Source organism: Mustela nivalis (assembly GCF_964662115.1).
Source record: "Mustela nivalis genome assembly, chromosome: 18".
NCBI classification, from domain to species: domain Eukaryota; kingdom Metazoa; phylum Chordata; class Mammalia; order Carnivora; family Mustelidae; genus Mustela; species Mustela nivalis.
Genome location: NC_139037.1, coordinates 53,940,304 through 53,967,268, shown reverse-complemented (window position 1 = coordinate 53,967,268; position 26,965 = coordinate 53,940,304). Strand labels below are relative to the sequence as shown.

Sequence of the window (26,965 nt, the reverse complement as noted above, 5' to 3'; positions counted from 1 at the left end):
GGTTACAAGCCTGAAGAAAAAACAAGACATATTTTCTTCCCCTTTCTAAAATGTAAGCTGAAGGAAGGCAGAGATTTTTTAAAAATCTGTTTTGTTAATTACTCTATACCAAGTGACTAGAATATTACCTGACATAGTATATTATTAAGTGCATGAAAGAATGCAGAGAATATTACAGAAGATAGATAGAAAGAGCCTAGACTCCTAGTGACATCATGACATTTAAGACATCACACTGATCGTGTAACTGTTCTTGCTTTGAGTTTCTTGTTATGTGAAATACTAAAGGTCCTTATTATGTAAGTCACTTTTAATTTGGTGTTTTGTTACTGATAAAATTCCCTAATGTAATTCCTTTCCTAGAATGTTCCATTTCTGGGGCACTTGGCTGGCTCAGTCAGTAGAGCCATGTGACTCTTGATCTCAAAGTTGTTATTTCAAACACCACGTTGCTCCTAGAGCTTACCTAAAAAAAAAAAAAAATTAATAAAATGCTCTATTTCCAACATATTCCCTGGAGTGACTTTTCTGTGTCTACTCCTGACCACCAGGAGTAGGTATCTCTGGGGCTGAGTCCACGTGTGAAGATCTTTACATTGCAATCTTCTCATTTTATGGATGGAAAAACTGAGGTCCAGAAAGAGGACGACTGGTTAAGAGGTCACTCAGTCCTGTTTCATTGACTTCCATCCCCACAGCCTTATTAGGGGCACTGCCAGCCCACTGCAGCTGGTGAAAGGGGGGGTGAGAGGGATTCAGGGTGTACAATGTGGCCCCACCCTCCTTGGCTACAGCTGATTGGACCCAGAGTCAACACCTGACTCACAGGCAGCCAATCAGGACTGAAGAAATGCCAATAATTGGAGCTAGTTATGGGGAGCGCTATTGTAGGCCACATACCCCCAAATCTGAGGAGGAAATAGAAGATGCCCCTTGGAGAAAATGAGAAGAGGGAGGTGTGAAAGAAAGAACACTGCAGGAAAGCGAGCAAGAGAGATCCCACAGGCAGCCCAGCTGCTTCTGGGCTGACATCTGCCTGTCCCAAGTTTTGGATATTCTGTTGATAGCCGACCTCCCTTTTCTCCTCTGTCCAAAAAGCAGCTCTGCTGTGTCCTTCACCAGCAGGCAAATGATCTTCTTACACAGAAATTCCCAGTCTCTTAGGGAAAACCAAGAGTTTTGAGATACATTGGTCTTTCCATTCCTGGGAAATGCCCAGCTGGTCCCATATCAGAGCCTTTGCTTTGTCCTTCTGTTTGGAACACTGAGACCCCAGAAATTCACTGGGCTAGCCACTTGTTATTCTGTAGGACTCAGCTCAAATGTCACCTCCTCCCAGAGGCCCTTGATGTTAGTTTCTGCTGAAACAGATTATCACACTTGGTGTCTTAAAATAACATTAATTTACTCTCTTATTGTTCTGGAGGACGGAAGTTCCAAGTGTTGCCAAACTGGGCTAAAATAAAGACATAAACAGGCAGGGGTGAATTATTCTGGAGGCTAAGAGGGAGAATCCATTCTTGTGCCTTTTCTAGCTCCTGGAGACCACCTACATTCCTGGGTTCATGGCCCCTTCCTTCATCTTCAGAACCAGTTTAGCAGCATCTTCCGATCTCAATCTCATTTCCACTATCCACTCCCCAACTCTTTCTTTTTCTTTTTTTAAAAGATTTTATTCATTTATTTGAGTGAGAAGGTGGGGATAGCAACAGAGAGCACAGCAGGAAGGAGAGGGAGAGGGAAACTCCCCATTGAGCAGGGAGTGCAATGCCGGCTCAATCCCAGGACTCTGGAATCATGACCTGAGCCAAAGGCAGATGCTTAACTAACTGAGCCACATAAGTGCCCTCCACCCCAACTCCTTCTTATAAGGACCCTTTGGGTTATAATGGTTTCACCCAGAAAATCCAGGATCATCTCTCCATCTCAGTATCCTAAAATCACACCTGTGAAGTCTCATTGCTGTATAAAGCTACATATTCCTAGGTTCCAGGGATTAGGCTGTGGACATCTTGGGGGCACAGGTGAGGAGTCATACTGCCCTCCCACACCCTTCTTGACCATCCTATATAAATAGGCCTGTTTCTCCCCCCCCCCCCCGCCAACAGTCCTCTTTCCTCCTGCTCTGTGCTCATTTTATACATATTGTATGTAATGTATTCATCCACCTCTTTACTGTCTGCCTTCCCCTAGGATAATAGGAGGTCTGTGAGGCAGGAAATTGTTCTGTTTTGCCTGTTGTAGTGTCTCAGCATCTGGAAACTTCCTGGCACAAAATAATCAATATTTGTGAAGAAAATGGGGCGCCTGGGTGGCTCAGTGGGTTAAGACTTCTGTCTTCAGCTCAGGTCACGATCCCAGGGTCCTGGGATGGAGCTCTGCATTGGGCTCTCCGCTCAGTGGGGACCCTGCTTCCCCCTTCCCCCTCCTGCCTTTCTGTCTACTTGTGATCTCTGTCTGTCAAATAAATAAATCAAATCTTTAAAAAATATATTTGTGAAGAGAATGCAAAGCAGCTTGAGTAGATCTCTGTTTCCTGCAAGTGAAATACCCCCTAAGAGCAAACACAGTTTTGTAGAGGGAAGAAGTGACTTGTTCCTCGCTGCCTGGTCATTCAGTGAGTGGGGACACCACATACAGAGCTCACTTCTCCTCAGATGCTTTATTTCTGGGACCAAATTTTGGTCATAGCTGATGAACAAGGATAGCCCCTGGGCCTGAGGAAGGAAGCATGGGGGAGACTGAGGTGCAGCCCTCACCTTGGTCTTTCTGGGAAATTCTCTCTAGGACCTGACTGGAAAGACAGGGTCAGCCCAGGGCTAGGGAAGGGGGACCCAGATTCCAGGAGACTTGGGGAGGGACTGGAGAGATTAACAACCCCAACATCCTCAAGAAGGAACAGGGGTATGGAGGGAGTGTCATGGTCCCTGCAGGAGTGATGACGGCAGTGGGTGGGGCACACCAGAATGCTGGGTCCTGGGATGCCTCATGAGTTCGACTGAATGGTGTCCTTGATCCACTTAGTGAATTGGCAGAGGTTGGTGTAGACACCAGGTCTGTTTGGTTGGGCACAGGGAAAGTCTCCCCAGGACACAAGGCCCTGTAGGGAGCCATTGCAGACCACAGGTCCCCCGGAATCACCCTGTGGAGGAGAAAGGAGTTCAGAGAGGCGGAGTTGTGGGGAGGTGGAAGGAGGGAGACACACAGGTGAAGAAGGGCCAGGGTGGCAAGAGATAGAGACATAGAGATGGGAAAAGTAGAGAGATGAAGAGACACAAAGACAGAGAGGGAGAAACAGGCAAGACAGAGAAAGAGAGAGCGAGAGAGAGAGAGGAAATGTTAACATTTCCATGTAAGTCTCACCTTTAGAAGTTCCGTTTGCCCTCTCCACCCAATGCTACCTCTTATGTGTGTCTCCCTCACTGTGTCTCCCTGTCGCTATTTGTCTTTCTCTAGTCCAACCTTTGAACACTGCATTTCTCCTACTGAGCACACATGATTTACACCTCCCCTTTGCAGAGAGGCAGCTCTTGGCCCCTAAAAGATGGGGCTTTCTCATCCTGGGCACCACTGACACAGGGAGGGCCAGATCATTCTTTGCTGTGGCGGCCGTCGTACACATCGGAAGATGTTCAGCAGCATCCTTGACCCCTATGCATTATATGCCAGTCACTGCCTTCCTCCTCCAGGCACAGCTCACCAGGCATTGTCATATCTCCCCTGGGTGGCAGGAGGCAAGTTGAGGATTGCTTCTTTAGGTTGCCCACCCATGGCTCCCCAAACTCCTGCAGCTACCTATAATAACACTCACCACTCTTTACTGTCACTTCTTATGTATGTTTATGCAAGATACTAGTATCAGTTATAAAGAAATCCAGAGCCTGACTTCTTTCCCTGTTAGCAGGCACTACTTCAAGGCAAAAGAGCCTGACTGCCTGCACCTCTGAATTTCAGCTTTCTTGGAGTTTAATTTTTCTCATTATATTTTGTTTAATATCCCTGCAGAGTTTCCTTTGAGAGGCAGTTCATTAACTGCCCTGAGCTTGGCTCCTCGTCGGCAAATAGAGCTAATAATAATGGTGAGTCAATGAGCTGATATATGTGAACCACATAAAGCAGGGTCCCGTGTTATTACTATTATTGTATTAGTGTTATTACTTTTTGCTCTCAGTGGCCAAACCCTGGCCACATGCTGGTATGAAAAGCTAACTGGGGTCTGCAAACTGAAAAACAAGATGCAAAGCTTGGCTTCAGGAAAGTGAAATGGTTTTAAATGCTGACATTTGAGGGGCACCTGCCTGGCCCAGTCAGTGGACCGCCTGCCTCTTGATCTTGAGGTTGAGTTCAAGCCCCACGTGGAGGGTTGAAATCACTTAAACATAAAAATCTTTTTAAAAAGTGCTGACATTTGAATCAGGTGTGCTTTCTTCTGATAAAAATCCCTCCGCCCACTCCTCTGTCCAGATGTGTGTGTTTCCATATTGAGTGGGGACAGAAATGACGTTGGGAAGTTGCTATAATCCTCAGGTTTGTAAAATTTGGGGGGATGGGCCCTTTCCCAGCCATCAGAGTGGGATAGGAGTGCTGTCTGAGGCCAGAGCTTACTTCCTAACTGCCAATATTACTGAAGTGTTTGTCCTGCCAGCAGAGAACACCTTAATTTACATCCTTCTAGAACCCTTCAGGACCTGAATACAGGGGAGGGTCCTGATCCCTGCAAGAGTTTAATTTTAACCTCTGTCATCCTCAACAGATAGAGATTCCATGAGGACATAGAGAAGCTCTGTCTTGGGGGTCAAGGAATATTTGTTGAACATGGACCCCACCCATCTTCCCAGGCCCAACTCTTGCTGCGTCCACTCCCCCTACCCAGTCTCCCAAACACTCTGGCTTTTTCTCTTCTTTGAGCTACCAAACTCCTCCCTGCTGCAGGACCTTTGCAAGTGTTTTCTTTCCTTTAACCTTTGCAAGGATGGCTCCTTTATGTCATTCAGTGTCTACCCACCTCTTGGAGGAGGCCCTTCCAACCACCTTTTTGAATATTGTCCCTCATCACTCCCTATCATAAAACTATATTTTATTTTCTGCATAGTTTTTAATCATTCTCTGAAATTGCCTTATTTATTCATTTTCTTGACCATTGGGGTTTTTAAAATAATTTTAGTTTGTATTTCATTTTAAATAATCTCTATACCCAGCATGGGGCTTGAGTTCACAACCCTGGGATCATGAATCACACGTTCTTCTAACTGAGCCACCCAGACGTCCCTCTTTTTCACTTTTTAAAATGTAGCTACTAGGGACGCCTGGGTGGCTCAGTTGGTTAAGCATCTGCCTTCCACTCAGGTCATGATCCTAGCCAGGGTTCTGGGATTGAGCCCTGCATAGGGCTTTCTGCTCAGCAGGGAGTCTAATTCTCCTTCCTCCCCTCTCCGGGCTTATAGGGGCATGTGCACAAGCGCTCTCTCTCGTAAATAAATAAAATCTTTAAAATAATCAAATAAAATGTAGCACCTAGAAAATTTAAAATGACATGTATGACTCACATTATATTTCTACTGGACAGGGCTGTGTTCCCAGCACTTAGCAAGGTTTCAAGTTACACAGCTGGCACTGGTGTATATCTGCCTCATGAATGCCTGAGTCTTGAGCCTTACCTGGCAGGAGTCTCTTCCCGCCTCATCGCCAGCGCAGAACATCGTGGAATCTATCTGTCCTGGATAGGCCTTCCTGCACCTGTCAGCACTTAGCACAGTGATGTTCAAGCACTGGAGGACCTTGGGGAATTTAACTGTCAGAAACACACAGAGCAAGGCCACTGTGAGCAACGGAGAAAGATGGGGGACGGGCAGTGCTCAGAGGCAGAGAGGGGAAGGAGGCAGACAAGGGTGTGTGCATCAAGAGGGACCTGGACGCTCACCGTGGGGGCTGCTGGTTGTTCCCCAGCCAGAAACCAAGCAGCTGGTCCCAGCAGTGGGACAGTGAGGGGAGATGTTGATGGGTTTAACAGCCTGAGTCTCACGAATTTTTCTGTTCAGTTTGATGAGCATGAGGTCATTGGAGTGGCCAGGATGGGAATAGCCAGGATGGGGGATGGATTTGATCCCTTTGAACAACTGCTGTCCAGTTTCATAAACGGGTGACAGGGAATGGTGGCCAAGGCGAATTCTGTAAAATCTAAAGAAGGTAGTGCAGATTATTAGCAACCCCGATTCCTATGCCCATATTCAGTGCCGAGTACACCCCAATCCAGTCCCAACCGTGACTTCACCCCATCCCATCCCATCCCCACCCCAAATCCTTTCTCCACATAGAAACCACCACAGCTGCATTCCCAACCTTGATCTAACCACCCCAACCTCAAATCCAACCCCCTCCAACCTCCCATAATTCTAATCTCAACCCCATCCTCAATCCTACATCCATCCCCGCCCTCAGCCCTAACCCATCCCCATGTATCTGCACCCATCTCCAATTCTCCTAATGGTATCTCCATTCCAGACCGTCGGCAGACGCGTGCCCAGCTCCAGATCCAACCCATTCCCATCCCCGATCCTAGCCCTAATTCTTCACCCACACTCAAACCATCAATACATGCATTCCCGACTCCAAATCTAGCCATTTCCAGTGCCATTCATAAAGCTAACCCCAACCCCATCTTCAACCCCAGAGCTATTTCCAATCCCAATACCATTTCCATCTCCACCCTACCCCAAACTCTAAAGTCACTCTGAATCTCATCTCCATTCCAAACCACTCAACATATGCACTCCTCACGCCCAAATCCACCGCATCTCTAACTCCCACCCCTACCACAATTCTCTCCCCAGCCTAACCCCATTCTCCACCCAAACTCCATCTTTGATCCCATCTCAGCTGTACCCCTTTCTCACCCGCGCCCGACACTCACCTCCATGGCCTTCCCCCCGCCCCTGCCCTGTCCAGCCCTGTTCCTGGAGCCCCACTCACGGCTTCCGGCAGTGGGCTGCTGTGAGCAGCCACTGCGGATTCACCAGCACGGCCCCACAGTAGAGCTGGTTGGGCTGCAGCAACAGCGCACCCTGCCACGGCTGGGCGTGCATCTCGCAGTCGGACCCATTCACGATGCGGCTGCTGCTGCCTTCGTCTGCCCTGGTGTCCTCCTTGGCCCCACCTCCAATGTCCCGAGTGCTTCCAGAGGGCCCGGTGTCAGAGGGGTTGTCGCAGGAGGTAGCATCATTTGCAAGAAGAGGTTCTGGGGGCAGAAAACGGGCGGGGCTTGGGCTCAGGGCGGAGCTTGGGCTCAGCTGTTGGGTCTTAGATCCAAGAGGTGGGACCAGCCAGAGTCTTACCCCCTGAAACACTCTTATATTGAGGAGGGGGTCAGCCCAGGACTTTAGGGGCGGGGTCTGGAATCTAAGGTTGAAACCTATGAAGAAGGGCAAGGCTTAGAACTCAAGAACAGGGCAACTGGGTGGTTCGGTGGGTTAAAGCCTCTGCCTTCAGCTCAGGCCGCGATCTCAGGGTCCTGGGATCAAGCCCCACATCAGGCTCTCTGCTCAGCGGGGAGCCTGCTTCCTCCTCTGTCTCTGCCTGCCTCTCAGCCTACTTGTGATCTCTGTCTGTCAAATAAATAAAATATTAAAAAGAAAGAAAGAAAGAATGAACTCAAGGACAGAGTCCAGGATGAGGTGGTTTACTGGTCTCTGACTGTACCTCAAGGTTCCTGGGAGTGGCTAGAGCTCAGTGGGTGGGGCCAAGAAGGTAAAGTTGGACAATCCCAGAGGCAAAGCCAAAGTTCAGGGGGCGGAGCCTGAGAATGGACCGGTGAGCAGAGCTTTCGTGGTGGACCCTTGGTTCAAGAAGTGTGGTCAGTCCTCAGAGAATGAGGTCAGGGCTGGAAGGGGCAGTTTGAGAGGCCAGGGTCATGTGGAGAGATGGAGTCTAGAAAGATCCCTGACTTTGGGCAAGGAGGTAGGGGCTCAGTTTTAGGAGCTGCAGACAGAATTGGAAGGGGCCGTGGCCCCAAACCTGAAGAGCCATCTAGGTGGGGCCTGGCTTGCAGGGTGGGGGGGTGCATGCCCAAGGGGACCCTGTCTGTGGATAAAGTCTGGACTCGCATGTGGAGGACGAAAGGGGGTCAGAGTCAGAGCCCCTGGGCGGAGGGAGATTTGGGGGAACAAAACCAGGGAAGTGCTCAGCTAGAGGGACCTGGTGGCGGCAGAAAGTAGGACCGATTTTGAATTCTCCAACAAGGACTTGCCTCCTGAATCCTCCTGGCAATACCCTCAGACAGACACAGATACCCCACTCCATCGCCAGTCCCCCATAGTCAGTCCACTACCTCATACTCTTGCTGATGACCCACAGATGCCAAGCCCTGGCGCGCACATCCAGGAAACACGCACACAACTGTTGTTACAGATAAGCACGCACAGAGTTGCATGAGAGATGCACATCATCTCCACCGGAGTAGCTACAGGCACGGTTGGGTCTTATGGTGCACACACTTCCCAAGCCCCTGCACTGGGCGGCAGCCTTACAAGGTTTCGCGCACCCATGCAGTGTCTCAGGCACGTGTATGCATCCCTGTAGAGACCAGCACAGACTCTCCTGCACACAGACACGTTGGCATGGTGATAACACTACACTCCAAAAGCCCAGCAATAAATGACCTGGTATCATCCAACCTCACACAGTCACCATCTCGAAGTGATAGACACTTCAGCCCTTAGGGGAGGGATGAAAACCCCACCCACGCAGCCGCCCCATCTCACAGACAGTCCCCTATAAACACACAGTCAACAACACCTGGACACAGAACCTCAAGCGGTCTCACAGCCCGAGTTGAGGCATACATAATCCCACACTCAGCCGCAATCTCACAGCCCCAAACCGTTACCTGCACGCACCTGGCCATGCATTTTCACCGTAAAAAGCACTTTTGTGACACACAATCTGGTGACACAGGGACAAGGACTCCAGATACCTTCAGCCACACAGAGCCACACACATAATGTTCATACAATTACCTGCACAGACATTGAGCCACACATGATCCTAAATGCACACATGCCCAGTCACACAATCAGACACACAGCCTCCAAGCTAGTGCACCTGTTGCAGGCAGTCACTTGATATGGGGAAAGGCACCCCACCCACACACACACACACAGTGACAGGCACACAGCCACACACAATCACCTGAACATGAATAAGGACACCGACTCACAGTCACCCAGTCCTAGAGCCATACCCCATCACACAGAGTCCCCTTGGAACCAACACTCCAGTGTCCCTCAGAGAGTCACCCATAGCCCACCCAGTTAGTCTACAGGCACACAACAGGGCTTCTGGTTACCTGTCACTCCCATCATCAGGGCTGTGATCAGGGCACCGGCCATCCACATCCAGGGGTGTCCTGCTGGAGCCATGGCCACTGCACCTTGTGGGGAGGACAGAGGGCAGGGAGGCCGGGATGATTCTGGGAAGCCCTTACCCCACCTCCTTTTCTTCCTTGCCCCATTTCCTAAGGCAGAAAGGAACCACAAGGGGATTGCCCCCAAGCCAGAGACTATAGACTTCAGAGGAGCAGACATCCAGCCCCCTCCAGTCACGCAATGAGGGAGGATAAAGAGAGAGTAGGGGTGCATCCAAGATGCAGACCCCTGTCCCTGTGGTCTTCCCCAGGCCTCACCTGCCGAGTCCCCCAGGTAGGGGGTGGGGAACGGGCTCCCAGCTCAGCCACAGACTTCTCAGGTCTGTGCCGTCCTGCAGCCACCTCCTCCTCGGCTCTGGGCACTCAGCCTGAGTTATAACCACCCACTGATCCCCGGGGCACATTCCCAGGGAGTGAGGCGCCCTGCCAGGCCTCAACAATCACTCCTCCTGCTTCCCCCGACCTCCGCCCCCAGAGCACCCCCCACCCAGTCCTGAAGGCCACTCCCTACTTCCCTGGCGGGGAGGGGGACTGGGGGGGTGAGTTAGGAAGGGGTCTCTGCAGGGCTGGCCTACCCAGCCCTGAACCCCATTCCCCTCAGCGTTGAGCTCATGCTTCTCACCAGCTCTCACCAGGTCTTCTTGATACCTGGATTTTTCCTTATTTTCTGTGTTCTTCATTCCTTCTGCATCTCTCCGTCCCACTTTATCATCTTCCCATCTTTGTCTGTTTTTTCAAACTCTTACAGCCTTCTTTCTCTGTGTTTGCTTCCCTCGGAATCTTTCGAAGTCTCTCTCAACATGAGACATGCCCACCAAGTATCTTGCTTTGGGTCTCTCTCCCCACCTTTGTCATGTCACTCTCCCTGCGTCTCAATGCCTGTCTCTCTGCCCCTCCCTCTCTGTTTTTCTGTGTCTCTAGCCCTTGCCCTTTATCTGTGTCTTCTGATTCTCTTTCTTTTTAATGGTTCTGAATGGTGCATATATCAAATATACCTTAGGATTCTGGTCTTATTTTCTTTTACTTCTCCTCTGCCTTTTTTTTTTTTTTTTACAGCTTTGAGGTGGAATTGGGGTACAATAAACTGTGCACATTTAATGTGTAGGATTTGATGAGTTCTGACACACATCACCACCGATAGGAAGCATACCCATCACTCCCTTTACGTGTCTGTGATTCTCGATCTCTGTCTCTATGCCTCAGAGAATCTCTTGTATCTTTCCTCCTCTGTTACCTCTCTTTCCCCTGTGACTCTGTCCTTCCCAGTCTCCCTCTGTTTCTGTATCTGCATCTGTACCATTCTGCCCCTCTGTCCCTCCTCCCACCCCCATCACAGGCTCCAAGTATCTGCATCTCTGCATCATTGTGTCTCTCTGTCTCCCTTGTCTTGCATTGCGGGTAGAGGAGACTCAGGCCACTTTGCCAAAGGGATCCCATCATCCTCCCTCCTGCACTTCACCCTGGGACTGGGGCCACAGAGCATAAAGGGGTAGGGATCCAGTCTGGGGGCCCCCTGCCAAGGACTTGGCTGGGCTGATGCAGTCAGGCGTGGGTGAGAGGGTTGGGCAGGCCACCTGTTGATGGGGAAAGAGGCCAAGAGGCCAGGATAGGGGGTGGGTGGCTCCTGGCCCTTTGGGAAATGGGGCACTGGGTGGGGATCCCAAAAGGGCTTCCGTCTCACCAGCCCTGGGCCATCTGGAGCTGCCTCTCCCAACCTCTTCTCCATTTGAGTTCTTTCTGTCTGGCTTCGACTCTCTGAGTTCATCTCTACCCGTGTCTTCAAGTTTCTAACCCTCTGGGACATTGAGCCAAATACTCACTCAGCCCCTGTCTCCTGAGCAGCCCCTGCGTGCCAGACTGAGGTCCACCCATGAACAAAACGGACAAGGACTCCTGGCAATGCTGCAGTCCTCATAGAACTCATATTCCTTGAGGGCAGAACTGAGCTGAATTGCTCACTTCTGTAACCTGGCACCTGACGAACCAGAGGTTTTGGAGCCCTTAGGCTGGTTTCAGGGTACAGGGGGAAAACAGCGTTCTGAGGCTTATTTTGATTATTTGCTTTTTGTATTGCACACATGGATGTGATATATATGGCAACGCACTTCTTCTGCAATCTTTCAAGGTTGGCTTACAACCCTTTTAATTCTAGATATGCCTCTTTACTCCGGATAGGTCTTTACTGTAGTGTTTGGTCCCTTTTACAAACTAGATTAATTAAGTCTCTTCAAACATTTTCAATCTACATTTCTATTTCTTAAAGGATTTTATTTATTTATTTGAGAGAGAGAGCAAGAGATCGCACAAGGAGGAGTAGGGGCAGAGGGAAAAGGAGATTCACTGCTAAGTAGGGAGCTCAACATGGGGCTCAACCTCAGAACCCTGGGAAGATGACCTGAGTCAAAGGCAGATGCTTAACCAGAGCCACCCAGTTGCCCCTGACACATTCATTCTCTTCTGGAAGCCCTTCAGTTTTTAGACAGACCTCCCAGAACATTTAGGTAAATTTATGCATCTAGACATACTACATTTGTAAATATGATCAACATGATATTCTTTTAAGTACCTCAACACGGACTATAAATTTGGTATGATGTCAACTTAAAAACCTTCAACAGGGGCGTCTGGGTGGCTCAGCGGGTTAAAGCCTCTGCCTTCGGCTCAGGTCATGATCCCAGGGTCCTGGGATCGAGCCCCGCATCGGGCTCTCTGCTCAGCAGGGAGCCTGCTTCCTCCTCTCTCTCTGCCTGCCCCTCTGCCTACTTGTGATCTCTGCCTGTCAAATAAATAAATAAAATCTTAAAAAAAAAACAATAAAAAAAACCTTCAGCATTTCAAGCTGAAGTCAGGAGATGGTCTCTGTAATGCGTAAAATTCTCTTAGACATACAAGCACCTTAACATGCAGACAGTCTGCTTAAAAAAAAAAAAGATTTGGGGTACCTGGATGGCTCAGTCTTTAGGCGTCTGCCTTCGACTCAGGTCATGATCCCAGGGTCCTGGGATCGAGCCCCGCATCGGGCTCTCTGCTCAGCAGGGAGCCTGCTTCCTCCTCTCTCTCTGCCTGCCTCTCTGCCTACTTGTGATCTCTGCCTGTCAAATAAATAAATAAAATCTTAAAAAAAAAAAACAATAAAAAAAACCTTCAGCATTTCAAGCTGAAGTCAGGAGATGGTCTCTGTAATGCGTAAAATTCTCTTAGACATACAAGCACCTTAACATGCAGACAGTCTGCTTAAAAAAAAAAAAGATTTGGGGTACCTGGATGGCTCAGTCTTTAGGCGTCTGCCTTCGACTCAGGTCATGATCCCAGGGTCCTGGGATCGAGCCCCGCATCGGGCTCTCTGCTCAGCAGGGAGCCTGCTTCCTCCTCTCTCTCTGCCTGCCTCTCTGCTTACTTGTGATCTCTGTCTGTCAAATGAATAAATAAATAATTCTTCAAAAAATAAAAAATTTAAAAAATAAAAAATCTGTAAAAAAAAAAAGATTCATGTTAAGCCTTTAAACATGTTTATGCTCAACTTGGGAAGGTACCAGAATTGAACTAAAGCTACCCTATAGCCAAGCAGTCAGGAACTGAGACTCTGGCACCAATCCCCTAACATTCAACCTCCAGCTTGGCCATCTGCTCTCTGTGAAACTTTGGGCAAACCATGGAGCCTCTCTGTGTCTTGGTTTCCCCATCCCTAACATCAGAACAATAATGGTACTTAGTTCACAGGTGTGCTATGAGATTAAATGAGTTAATAGATAAAACCCTTAGCACCTATGAGATTAAATGAGTTAATAGATAAAACCCTTAGACCAGTGCCTGTCATGTACTAAGTAAGTGTTACTCATTGTATCCATTGAAGAAGGTAATTCTCTCTTAATGAATTGAAGTTGATTTTGCTCTGGACATTCATTGACTGGTTCCTCCTGGTGACTCTGGTGCATTTCATGGCCCTATTTATCATTCAAAATCTTTAGAAGGGATTGGTCAAGGCGGGCCATTCACATGACTGAGTATTTCCACATACACATAAAGATCCGCCACTCCCTCCCATCATGTGTCTTGATTAACTTTCACCTTGCTTTGGTTCTTAAGACATGTGCTTTTTCTCCAAATCTGAAGATCTTTGCAACCGAGGGACTTTGTTCTTTTAAAATGCTCCCTCTGGGGACGCCTGGGTGGCTCAGTTGGTTAAGCAGCTGCCTTCGGCTCAGGTCATGATCCCAGCGTCCTGGGATCGAGTCCCACATCGGGCTCCTTGCTCAGCAGGGAGCCTGCTTCTCCCTCTGCCTCTGCCTGCCATTCTGTCTGCCTGTGCTCGCTCTCCCCCCCCCCCGATAAATAAATAAAATCTTAAAAAAAAAAAAAAAGAATAGTAAAATGCTCCCTCTGTCTTCAGACCACATAACTCTCCCATCACAGAATGACACACCATTGACTTTGAACATCTAGCTGTTTCTCTGTTTAATGAAGTCCGATTTCATTCTAAGCTGTGCTGGGCAAAATAAGGTTGCAATAAATATCAAAACAAATGAATTGTTGTTTCTGATTCTCCCTCTGTTCCTGAATATTTCTCTGTTCTTAAATCCAACCTCCATGTAGGGCCATCTTTTCCCTCTCTCTCTCTCTCTCTCTCTTTCTGGGAGCTCCTAACTGTCCCACTTGCTTTGCTGGGAGGACCCCTGGCTTAGAGGTTATTTTGCCTTCCTCACAGAAGATGCAGGAAAGGTTGTAGAGAAAAAGGCTTCTCTGAGGACAGGGACAGTCCTGGGACTTGAGATAGAGGCATGTACATCAGTTAGGGATCATGCGTGGTGCTCGTCTGTGGAAGCAGCCCAGAAAGCATGCAGAAGCCTAACCCACATTTCTCTGGGGACATCCCATCTCTCCTCTTTCCTACCCATTGCTGTCCCCCTCAAATGGGCTGCAGCAAGATCTTTCTAGTGTGCAGATCTGAGCCTGTAGCTCTTTCTAGGCCACATGTTTCTTCCTGGCACTCAAGGTCAACATGATCTTCCAGTAACCTACGCTTCCAGCCATGCCACCCACCTCTCCCACCTCAAACTCCAGCTTCACCATTCTGGATGATTCACCATCTCTGGGGCACACCAGGTGTTCTCACACCCCCATGACTTTCTATAGGTTGTCCCTTCTATGACAATGAACATCATCCACCCAACCCTCTCCATACAGTGACCTCCAATGCAGCCTCCTTCTCCAGACTGCCTGGCCCCAGCTCATCCCTCTTCTTGTCCTGCACCATCACTTTGACCTCCTCTCTGGCCTCCGGTCTCTCTCCTCTGGTCCATCCCCTACAAGGTCTCAGTGCTGCTCTTGTTCACAAGCCTTCCATGGTTCCCCACTGACCTCAGGAGAAAGTTTTATTCTCTCAATCTGGGGTCTGCGGTCCTTTGGGATCTGGCCCCAGCTCTGCTCTCCCACCTTCTCTCCCACCCCCTACCCACATACAGTGGTCTCCCAGCCCTCTCCCCTCACTTCTTTCACTGCTACAAAAGGAGTTTGAGGGAAAGAGCCACCAAGAAGTCTAGTCCAAGGTGGAGTACTCACAGATGTCTTCCTGGAGGGGAGGAGAAATGAAATTGGGCTATAAAAGGGAACAAAGAACATCTAGACTTGAGAGAGGCTGAAGTGGGATAAAAGCAAAAAAGCACTTCTAAGAATAAAATCCACTCTTTATTGCTTAAGCAAGTGTGCCAGGCACCGTTGTATGTGTTTCACGTTTTGGAAATCTTGAATCCTCCCCCAAAACAACCACTGCCCTGTGAGGAATATACTCTTATTATCCTTACTTTACAGATGAGATCTGCACAGTGAAGGGAGGCCCTTCCCAAGGGTACCCAACTAGCAGAGGGCAGAGCTGGGATTCCAACTCAGGTTTTACCTGACTCGTGACCACTCCTCTGTAGGAAGAAGTCGAACCCACTGAATAACCAAGGAGGGAGAGATGCTTGGAAGGGGTATTCCTGTATTCTCCTACCGGTGGGGTAAGACTTTAGCCCACATCCTCACTTGTCCCCAGTGATGCAAGGATGGGGCTGGGGTAAAACCAGGGTGAATTTGTACTGTCATGTCACTGCTTTTATTAAGCATTAAGGGTTGGGTCTAGGCAGGTGGGGGGAAGGCAAAGTCTTGGTCAGGGATATTCTGGAGCCAGCAAGTGGGGGCCACAGGTCAAGAGTTGGATGTCACATGTCAGGGTTAGTTGCCCTGAATGGTTTTTCGGATCCAGAGGCCATATCTGCAGACGTCGGTGTAGACCCCTGGCTTCTCCTTGGATCCACAAGGAACATTACCCCATGACACAAGGCCTCGGAGACGGTCTCCACACACCAGCGGACCCCCGGAATCACCCTGTGGGAAACAGGGAGAGAATCAGATACAGAAATACACAGAGAGAAAAAGACAGAATGACAGGGCCGCCTAGCCGGCTCACTCCGTAGAGCATGTGACCTTGATCTTGGGGTTGTAGGGTGTAGAAATTACTTAAAAATGAAATCTTTGAGAAAGAAAGAAACACAGACAGGGAAACAGAAGGACACACAGAGACATGTAGAGAAGGAGAGGGAGAGAAACTCAGAGATGGATAGCCTTGGGGACAGAGAGGCAGATAGACACACACACAGTCACAGACAGGGAAATGGAGAGTGTGAGGGAGACTCAGAAATGTGGAGAAATAGAGAGAACATCAAGATCCAGAAAGGCAGGGAGAAAAGAAGAGAAAAAGAATAGAGATTAGGAACAGAGACTGAGAGCTCTGTCTTGGTCACCCTGCTTGGTGGGGAGCCTGCCTCTCCCTCTCCTGCTGCTGCTCCCACTGCTTGTGCTTTCTCTCTGTCAAATAAATTGATAAAATCTTTAAAAGAAGAAGAAGGAGGAGGAAGAGGAGGAGGGAGACTGAGAGGTATGGAGAGAGGTGGAAGTGCAGAGTGAAGAGGAGACAGAGAGAAATATATATGTATATTATACACATAATATATATATACATACATACATACAATAAAATATATTGTGCATGGTTTTACATTTCATTACTTATGCATTATTTCTATAAATCTATTCATATAATAGTTATGTTTATATATGTAAATATACATATAAAGAGGCAAGAGTAGAGAGAAAGGCATCTAAAGAGAGAACGGCACTCCAGTTACAAGATGGGTAAGTGCCAGGGGTGTAATGCACAGCATAGTGACTATCGTCGACACCGCTGTGTGATGTCTAGGAAGCTTGTTAAGATAGTGCATCCTAAGAGCTCTCATCACAAAGAAGCAAAATTTTTCTTTTCAGTTTCTTTGCTTTGCTCCCCCTTCTTATTGAATCCACAGGTGATGTTGGGTGCTAACTAGGCTGACCATGGTGATCATTCCACACCTACGGAATTACATCCTGCTCTATACCTGAAACTTCTACACTGATGTATGTGTGCTGACTGTATCTCCACAAAACTGGGGAGAGAAAAGATAGCTTCAGAAATGGGACTTGTCTGCTAGTCTTTTCTCTGTGTCCAAGTTGCTCTATAACACTGTTCTGAGCTCCGTCTTGAGCTCTGTTCTCCCTTTTGACTGGTCTCTTCATGTCCCTCAGTGGACTGGAGTAAATTTGGGCATAAATAGGAGACACCCAGTGGATGAAGTGGAAACAAAAAAAACAAAAACAAAAACAAAAACAAAAACAAAACCAAGATAAAGGAGGCATTTGGGAGTGGGGATGGAGCCCTGTCTCTCCCCAGCTGTGGTCCCCCTACCTCCAAAACTTGGTCAGGTCTAAACAGGACAGCCCCTGTTTGAGGAAGGATGGTCCCCTCACACCGTCTGCCTCCTTACAGTGTCTCTCTGGTTCTTGATCTCTGTATCACCCTCCTTGTCTCTGCATGTCCTGTCTCTGCTGGCTGGCTTTATATCTCTGCCTGTTCCTTGCTGTGTCTCCAAGTGGCCAGCTGAGACTCTCTCCCTGGGATTCTCTCCCAGCATGTCTCTGCAAAGCTCTGTTTTGGTCTGTGAGTTTCTCTCTCCCCGTCTCTGACCTCGGCTATGTAGCCCGAAGGTCCTGGTGGCCTCACCTGGCAGGAATCCTTCCCGTACTTCTCATCCCCGGCACACACCATGTTCTGGGTGATCTGGTTGGGGTAGGCACGCTCACACTCCTCACGGGACACCAGATGGATGTATGCACATTGGATGGTGTTAGGGAAACCACCTAAAGAGAGAGAAGGGCCAGGCTCACTTCACAGTCTGTCCTTCCCAGGTCCTCCCCAGCGATCTTCCAATCTCGTTAAGTCCTCTCTCCCCTACTGGTCTCTATTCCCCACTGGTTTCCTTCTTCTTATTTGTCTTTCATTCATAAAAACCCATTTCCATTGGCCCTGGCTCCTGATTGGTCCCTCTTTACATTATCCTTTCCTCCCATTGGCCTGCCTTCCTCATTAATTGTCCCTTCTCCACTAGGCCTCGTTTCTTATTGGTTTGCCCTTTCTCTTAGGTCCTGCCTCTACTTGTCTTTTTCACTAGTCCCACCTTCTTCAGTAGTCGCAGCTCACCTCTAGTCTCTCTTCAATTAGTCCCTCCTCCACCCTTTCATTCTGCATTGGACCCTTCTTTTCTGTTGGTTCATCCTGATAGGTCAACACTTGATCATTGGTTCTTTTCTAACCGGTCGCATTATCCCCCATTGGCCCTCCCTTCTTATTGGTCCTTAATCCAAAGGTCCACCTCCCCCTCATTGGTCCTATCCTAAATGAACCCACCCTCCACTATACATTCTCCCTTCCTATTGGCCCTTCATTCAATAGTCCATCTTCCTTTTTTGGCCCTTCACTCACCGACCTATCTTCCGGGGTTCCTACTGACCTTCTAGACTTGTTCTTACCCCAGTCCTTCTTCTACTGACTCCTGTTGATCACTGATCTTTCCTCAATTGGTTCCTTCCCATTATCTCACTCCACTCCACTTGTACTCACAATTTGTATCTTTCAGCTGGCTTCCCTGTTTTATTGATTTCTCTTCTTCCATTAGTCCCTCCTCCATTATTGCTTTTTAGTCGTCTGTGCATACTGATTGGTCCGCTTCCATCACTGGCCTCCCCCCACCCCCGCTTTTTTGGGCCTCCTTCTTGATTAGCATCTCCCCACTGACACTCCCTCTTCACTGATCCTTCATCTTACGGCCTATCTCTCCATACCATTCACCTGTGGGGCTACTTTCTCCACTGGCTGTTCACTCCTTCACTCAACTCCCATATTTGCCAACCCTCCCCACTGACACACTGCCCCACTGGCCCTCACCATTAGCCCACCTAATGGGCTAAGCTTCGGCCTGCTTCCCCATCACCCTCCCCCTACTGACCGTCTGCTGTCTTGCCCCAGCCTAGGATGTGGCAGCTGGCATGGTTGGCCCAGCAGTCTTCCTCCAGGGGGAGGGGCTGGATGCGTTCAGAGAATCTGGCGGGTCTAGCCAGGCGCAACAGCATGATGTCCTGGTCATGAGTGGCAGCATTGTAGCCAGGGTGGACCACAGCCCGGACAACAGAGCTCTGCTCTTGGAAACTCTCCCTTTGCTGAAGGTTGTGCTTTCCCAGGTAAACCTGAAGATTCCTGGGAAAGAAGAGAGCTGGGTCTTACCTGGAGTCCTTGGGCTGCCACTGAGACTCGGGAAAGGGCTGTGATGGGAGATGGGGGTAGCCTGGTGGTACCACAAGCTATCTGGTCTGTTCCTCTCACAGTCTTCCCAGCTCAGGAAAGGACAACTCCATCCTTGCAGAATAACCTTGGAGACCATTCTTGACTCTCTTTGTTTCAAGCTGTGCAGAAGTCTTTTTTGGCTCTCCAAGGTATATCCAGGATGTGATCACTTCTCACCTCCCTCACTGCTACCATTTTGGTCTGGAGCCATCATCTCTTACTGGGATTATGGCAGTAGGCACCCCACCAGACTCCTTTTTCTGTGTTTGCCCCTCCACAATTTACCCTCCACAAAACAACCAGAGAAATTTTAACAACATAAAATATCCCACCTCCTCCTGTCTCTCCTCGGCTCAGAACCCTCCAATGACTCTCATCTTACTCAGAGTAAAAGTTGAAGTTTTCACTCTGGCCCACAAGGTCCTGCACATCCTACCCCCATCACCTCTCAAATATTACCTTCTCCCACTCTCTCCTTCTCTCCTTCTGCTCCAGGCACACTGGCTACCCTGCCTTTCCTTGAAACAACAGTCATCCTCTCATCTCAGGGCCCTTGCTCTGGCTCTTCCCTCTGCCAGCAACTCTTTCTCCCACATATCTGCATGACTTCCTCCCCCACCTCCTTCAAGATGTCACCTTCTCTGTGAGGCCTTCTCTGATGATCAAATTAAAATGCAAATACCTACCCTAACAGGCAAGTCCTTTCTTCCTGTTGTTGTTGTTGTTTTTTTTTTTTTTGTCATCCAAGAATCTACCATCACCATCAGATATACTATCTATGTATTGTTAAATATTTACTGATTTTATTGTCTCTCTTCCTACCATAGCAACACTGTCCAATAGAACTTCCTCAGTCATGCAGCTGTTTGATACAGTGGACACTAGACACTACTGCTACTGAGCACTTGTCCTTTGGCTCCTGGATTTGTCATCTCATTGTATTTTCCTTAATGTAAATTTAATTGGCCATTTTTGTCTATCATATTAGGTGGCACAGCTCTAGAATATCAAGGTGGGATTTTTGTTTTGTTCAGATACAGCATCCTCAGTGTCTCATCTATGTCTATCATATTTACAATAAATGTCCAACAAATATTTGTGAAATGGATCAAAGAGTCAGTCCCTTGCTCAAAATTCTCCCATGGCTCCCCGTTGCCCTTGGAATAAAACTCGTTCCACCATCCCCTGTCTCATTGTCAACAGGTAACTTTCTTAGAACACTCCAAACAGTTTCATCCTCAGGGACTTTGTCTTTGCATTTCTTCTGCTGTGAATGTTTGTCCCCCTTCTTCATTTGTCTACCCTTTCTCATTTTCCATGCTTCAGCTTGGACTTCATCTCATCAGAAGGTCCCTCCTGACACTCTCCTCCATTCAAAGTAGGTATCTCTGTTCTTTTCTCTCAGGGAGCCATCCCTATTCTTTTCCTTCACTGGACTTGGGGTAATTCGTAATTATATGATTTTTCGAGGGCTTGTTTGTTAAAGAATTATCGTTCTGTGCCTTTTTGCTTCTGTGCTCCTAAGGTCAGAGGCTCTGTGTATTTCTCTCACCTACTACAGAATCCCCACTGCCCACCTCAAATCTGGCAGATGCTTTGATCAATGTGCACCAGATGGACGAATGAGAGAATGTCGGGAGTGATGTCAAGTGTGGGGGAGACCATCCTGGGGTCCTTGAGTCCATACCCTTGCAGGATTAACCCCTCCTCCCACAGTAGGAAGTGGCACCTGTTGGTTTCCAAACACTTCAATTGCCCCTTACTGCTTCCCTGAGCCTCAGTATCCTCATCTGCAAAATGGGACCAGGATTCCCTTGTTGTGAAGTTTCCAGGAAATGTATATTAACTGCTTAACTCAGCACCTGGCTGGTAGTTAGCACTGAACAAAATGGCAACTGTTAACCTAACTAGTGATCATTAGTTCTCTGAGGGTTAGTCCTAGTCCCTCTATCCTTTTCAACCTATGCTTGCTTTTTGGATGATCTCATCCCATCCTGTGTTTAAATACCACTTATTTGTGGATGACCCCTTAATGTTTCCCTCCAGGTCTGACTTCTCCTCTGAGCACCAGGAGCTTACTCTCATGCTTCATTGACATCTCCCTGGTATCTCAGACTCACCTTGGCCAGAACAAAATGTCTGACCCTCCTCCACCCATGTCCATACTGGTTCTATTTCCCTTTCCTTTGGATCAGAAAGACACAACAGAACATCCATTTGTTTGAGTCAAATACCCAGAGGTTGGTCAGCTCTGCTTCTTCCATCCCACATCACTGAATCCCGCTGGTCTCAAAATATCTCCCAAGGTTTTCAACTATCCTCCATCTCCTGGTCCAAACCATCATCCTAGGTCAATCTTCGTGCATCCCTTCCTTCATCTCCCCTTGCCCAGCCCACTTTCCACGTGGTGGTCAAGATGCTCTTAAAGACTGGGTGGCTCAGTCATTAAGCATCTGCCTTCAGCTCAGGCCATGATCCCAGGGTCTTGGGATCGTGTCCCACATCAGGTTCCATGCTCAACGAGAAGCCTGCTTCTCTCTCTGCCTGCCATTCCCCCTGCTTGTGTTCTGTTTCTGTCTCTGTCTCTGTCTTTATCTCTCTCTCCCTCTCTCTCTCTCTCTGACAAATAAATAAATAAATAAAATCTTTTTAAAAATGTAAGTCAGATCCTGCTGCTTCCCTGACTGAAATTTTCCACTGGCTCCCTACCTCACTTAGATTGAAATCCATCACTCCATTCCTGTCTACAGGGTCCTGCCCCATCTGATTCCCCAGTTACAAGGTCAGTCCATAAAAGCAGAAATTGTGTTTGTTTTCTTCACTGCTGTATCTGCAGGGTCTCAAACAGGGCCTGGCAGATAGGTAATGCTCAGTTAAGTACTGGCCAGGTGAACCTCGTTATCAGATGGCCTTGGGTTGGGACAGAGGGATGTAGGTGTCTCTTTGTGCCTGAAATCTGTAAGACACCCCCAGGGTCTCATTGCAATCAGGCCTCATTCATGGAGTGGAGACTCACGGTTTTTTGCAGTGGGCAGCAGTGAGGACCCATAGCGGGTGAATGAGGACCCCTCCGCAGAGCAAGTGGCCTGACATGTAGAGGGCAGCTTGGTAGGGGTGAGACGTCTGCTCACAGGGTCCACCATGCAACACCTTATTCTGCTCCTCGGCCCAGGCTGAGAGAGGAAGGGTCTGAGTCAGGGAGAAGGAGACACCAGGCGAATCCCCCAAGGTGAACCCCAATGCCATCCCAGTGTTCTAGGTCATCTCCACTCCACCCCATCCTCAATTTTTTCCCCACCTTCTAGACTCCCTCACACCTCCTTTCTGTCTGCACCCCCATCCCTAAACTAGCCTCCTGCTTCCTCCTCACTCCAAGTCCACCCTGCCTCCATACCTGTGTGAATCCCTACCCCAAGGTCCAAAGTTTCCCATCAGCAGCCCCTACCCGCCCCCCACCCAACCACCCCATTCCATCCCATCCCCTGTCTTCCCACCTGCAGCCATCAGGACCAGCGCCACAATCAGCGTCTTCATGCCCATTCCTGAGAAGGGAAACCAAATGCTCCTCAGTCCCCCTCTCAAGTCCCCACCTCCTTCATTTCCCCCCTCTCCCCACCTGCATGCTTTCCTGACCCTTGACCTCCATCCTTCCCCTGGCCTCCTGTCACTCTAACCACATCTTCCATTCTGGGGTCCCATGAAGGCAGGTTAAGTAAGAACCCAGAACCTCTCATGGTGCTCTGTGGCTCACATTATGCGTCTCTTATTTCTCTGGGCTCCAGCATGCCCGCCTGCCAACAAGAGGGGATGGCCCAGGAAGAGTCCTGACCTTCTTCTCTCCCCATGGGATTTTTCTTCTGTGCTCACTGTGTTGCTTTCCCCACATCTGGAGGTTCTGGGGTGCAGCATGATCTTACCTGCTGGGGGCCAGCTGCCTGAGGGTCCAGAGGACTCCTGGCCGAGGGGCTCTTGGGTTGGGATAGGGATAGCACGTGTCACAGGCAGAGAGACAAAGGAGCAAAGAGAATCAGAAAGGCAGGGAGTTATGGGGAGAGACCAGAAACTGAAAGCAGAGAGGATGCCCAGGAGCCAGAGCCACAGAGACAGACAGCAGAAGATGTATGGGCTGTGGGGCCCAGGCAGACACCTGGGCTTCCTGGCCTCCCTGGAAGAGGCTGCTCTCCGTCCACAGACACTCCTGGTTCTTCCTTTTAACCCCTATCTCCCCAGGTCCCTGAGGCAGGAGGCTGCCCCACCCTTTCCTCCTCACCCAGACCTCCCACACACATTCCTTACTTCCGCATCTCCCCATGGTTTTACTCTTGGTGACCCCTGACTGGGCTTCCAGGGAGGGGAGCACTAGTCCCTGAGTGCACTGGGGATCTGGACTCCCGGGCCTGAAGAGAGGCGAGGCTAGGGGTCCAGAATCCAGGGTCTGAAGGAGGAGTCTAGAATTCTAGATCTTCAGGAGAAGGACCTGGGCACCTGCACTTTTGAGTCTAAAGAAAAGATGGGGGCTTGTTCTCAGTCCCTAGACTTCTACGTCCTTGAGCAAGGTGTCTGAAGACCAATACCCAGGCAAGTGACCAGTGCCCTCTGGCATGCAGGAATCCCCCCCCCCCCACCTCTGTCTGTGAGCGCTTTAGGCCTGCAGACTCTCACTCCTGGATGTGCTGCCTTCAGACACTGAAAACCAGGCAGCATGGGTCAGTGGGGTTGGGGTGATTCACGCACCTGCCCGTAAGTCCCTCTGTGGTTGCTGACGACCTCCGTGTCCCCACTGTAGACAGCAAGCCAGTGAGAAAGCATGTGTCACCAAGCTGGCTCCCGCCCCTGCCCTGGGCTGGGGCGCAGGCCCAGCGCTATGGGGAAAGGGGCCTCAGACAATCGGGCTTTGTCCGCCCCCAGGACCCAGTGCCATGCTCCCAGCAGCTCCGTTTCTCAACTTCTCTTCCGGGCAGGCAGGCGGCTATGTCAATAGCTTCCCTTTGTCCCTGTCTGACAGTCCTGTTGCTGTCCTTTCATTGTCCACCCACTTCTGCCAGATATCAGGACATTTGACCCTCCTGGTTCCCCTGCTCCTAGCCTGCCCACCTGTGAGATCTCACTGTCCCCCTCTCTCCCTGGCGGTGGTGGAGCTGTCTCCATGTCTCCTCCCACCGCCCCTCCTGTTTTCCTGTGCTCATCTCAGGTTCTATTTGTGTCTCTGTCCCTCTTTCCCCATCTTTTTCTCTGTATCTCTCTCTGCTTTTCTTCCAGTTCTCTGAGTCTCTTGACATTCTCTACATCTTGGTTTGCTTATCCTCCCCTGGCTTCCCCTGCATTTCCATCAGAAGCCTGTGCCTCTGCCCAGAAGCAAGATAGTTCCCTAGGGAGCCAGAGGGTTGATATGAGGAGCAGTGGGGAAGCCAGTGGGACACAGGAGGGTTTCCAATGAGATTCAACACCTAGGGAGAGGCTTGGAAATAAGCAGGAATACAAGAACACTTGAGAGTGATGTGGGAGTATGAGATGGGGGCCCCAGCAGCTGTGGAGGGACCCAGGAGGATTTGAGGAGGTGCTTGTGAAGTTGGACCTTGAAAGCTGTGCCCAGTGTTGGGCGTTGGTTAGGAGAAGTGGGGCAAGAAAGCCTGGCATGTGGCAGCCGTGGGGAGGGAGAAGAGGATGGATGTGATGAGCATGGGGCATGAGGAGGAAAATGTGAGGAAGTCACTGAAGATAAGGACAACTGATATCAGTAATGTCCATCTCAGCACCAGCTCAGGCCTGGCACTGGGGAATGAAAATCAATATTTGGCATTCGACATACTCTCCGGTTGTTCCTCTGTCCCCAACTTCCCCCAGGCCCTTCATACCCATGTTCCCATTGAACTGGGCATCTTCTCAGAGCCCACCATCCTCCTGGACACCTAGCTGGATCCCTTACAGCCTGGCCCAGCCCTTCCTCTCCATCGCCATGACCCTAGCGCCAGCCCAGACCTGCTCCTCTCCCACCTGGACCATCACCTTGGGCTCTTCCCCTTTCTCTGTATCCTTCACCTGACCCCAGAGGGCCCTTCCTGTACCCAGAGCTGACTGTGCCCCTCTCCTGCTTGTAACACTGCCCTGGCTCCCCCATTACCCCTGCGACAAAGTCCCATCCCCTCAGCTGGCTGTTGGAAGACCTTCAGCATCCACAACATAGAAATATATTGCCAAATACAAATGCACTTTAAAATTTTCTAGTAGCCATTTTTTTAAATAGTAAAAGGATGGGATGCCTGGGTGGCTCAGTTGGTTAAGCGTCTAACTCTTGATCTCACGACTCTTGATCTCAGGGTCGTGAGTTCAAATCCCATGTTGAGCTAACCCTAACCCTACTTAAAAAATAAGAAGAAAAAGGGAGAAAACCATAAATAAAAACATTGTAATGAGAAAAAAATATAAGAAGAAAATAGTAAAAACAGAGACAGAAGTTCATCTTAGTATTTAATTTAGTCCAATACATCCAAAATTGCAATGTGAAGCCAAAATAAGAACATATTAAAGATAGTTTGTCTTCTTATTTTGTGTGCAGTGAATGTTTGGAATCTGATATGCCTTCCCCTCACAGCACGTGTCAGTTGGAACTTGCCACATTCCACAAGTTAGGAGCCACCAAGGTGAGCAGCTGCCGCAGTGCACAGCCCAGCTCTGCCCACGGGTCTCGTGTTCCAGCTGGGAAAATTGCTTTCTCACCTCTGGGCCTCATCCATGCTATTCCCCCTCTCCAAATGCACTTCTCACCTTCTCCTGACCACAACTTGTCCTTCAAGTCTTTGCTTAGACATCATCTCCTTCTGGAAACCTTCCCTTGAACACCACCCAACTCCCACCCCCTGCAGTTGGGTTAGTCACTCTCTCACCCAAGTTCCCACAGCAGGTGCAACCCTCAAGTCACCCTGGACCGTGAGCATGTGGATTCATATCTATCTCTCCCACTGGGTGGTGAGCTCCTTGAGGATAGGCACTGAAGCTGACTCACCCTCCTGTGTCCCAGGTGCCCTCACGGGACCTGGCCCAGAGGAAGCCTTAGGAAATGTTGGCCAAATGACGAAAATGTCTTCATTACACCCACTCCCATTTTACAAAAAAAGAACACTGAGATTCAGAGAAGGAAGTTAATTGCTCAATGTCCAACACCAGGAAATGGTGGGATCTTTTGGATTGGAACTCAGCTTCCAACATGGAGATGGACGTGGCCCATCTTTTGGCACTGCAGCTGGATGTCCCTTAGCATAATAGAGGATGGGAGGGTTTGGGAGGAGTTGTTGAGAGCCTCGTGGGAAAGGAGGGAGGTGATAGATGGCGAGGAGCTCCACCTCTAAGAGCCTCTTAAGAGAGAATAAAGTGCCTAACTGCAGGCTTTTGTCAGTGTCCTTTTAGGTTTTGCTCCTGCCATGTACCACACATTATTATTTAAGGGATTTTCCCCCAAACTGACATGCTCCACAAAAGACTTCAATAAAGAAAATGTGTTATAAGAAAACTTTATGAGAGTGTAAGCAGGAAATAGTGCTGGAAATCACAGATGAAAAGAACCAATACTCACTGAAAGCTTATTCTATGTCAGGCAATGTTCTAGTACTCTCTGAATATTAAATTTATTTAACCTTCATAACAGACCTGGGAAATAGGTGTTATTTCTCTCACTTCAAGGATGAAGGAAGGGGAAAGGGGAAGTGATGTGCAAGTAGCTGACAGGTACCCGAAGTGAGGCTAGAATCCAAGAAGCCTAGTTCTGGAGTCAGTGTCTTTGACTACTATGTTGTACTGTCTGCCCAAAAAGAAAGGAAGTTATTTTTAAAAATCCAACAGAAGTGCTATCCCAAGTCATTGCA

General features: G+C 49.1%; 2 protein-coding genes across 4 annotated transcripts; both read right to left on the bottom strand.

Moving 5' to 3' along the window:
• Window positions 1-2,986: 2,986 nt before the first annotated feature.
• On the bottom strand, window positions 2,987-9,413 carry KLK5 (kallikrein related peptidase 5; the record flags this gene model as incomplete). Its single annotated transcript, XM_082710115.1, has 5 exons — window positions 2,987-3,142; window positions 5,658-5,791; window positions 5,921-6,177; window positions 6,970-7,234; window positions 9,341-9,413. 5 exons carry the CDS (start codon window positions 9,411-9,413, stop codon window positions 2,987-2,989), a joined length of 885 nt encoding a protein of 294 aa, XP_082566241.1.
• Window positions 9,414-15,482: 6,069 nt separating this feature from the next.
• On the bottom strand, window positions 15,483-23,959 carry KLK6 (kallikrein related peptidase 6). Of its 3 annotated transcripts, XM_082710132.1 has the most exons (7): window positions 23,841-23,871; window positions 23,024-23,074; window positions 22,601-22,648; window positions 22,123-22,279; window positions 18,772-19,019; window positions 17,490-17,626; window positions 15,483-15,781 (listed from the first exon to the last, which is right to left on the bottom strand). In XM_082710132.1, exons 3-7 carry the CDS (start codon window positions 22,644-22,646, stop codon window positions 15,629-15,631), a joined length of 741 nt encoding a protein of 246 aa, XP_082566258.1. In that variant the 5' UTR covers window positions 22,647-22,648; window positions 23,024-23,074; window positions 23,841-23,871; the 3' UTR covers window positions 15,483-15,628. The 3 variants fall into 3 exon arrangements, with proteins under 3 accessions (XP_082566258.1, XP_082566257.1, XP_082566256.1); XM_082710131.1 differs by lacking the exon at window positions 23,024-23,074 and having other exon boundaries at window positions 23,841-23,959; XM_082710130.1 differs by lacking the exon at window positions 23,024-23,074 and having other exon boundaries at window positions 23,845-23,943.
• Between the last annotated feature and the right edge of the window lie 3,006 nt (window positions 23,960-26,965).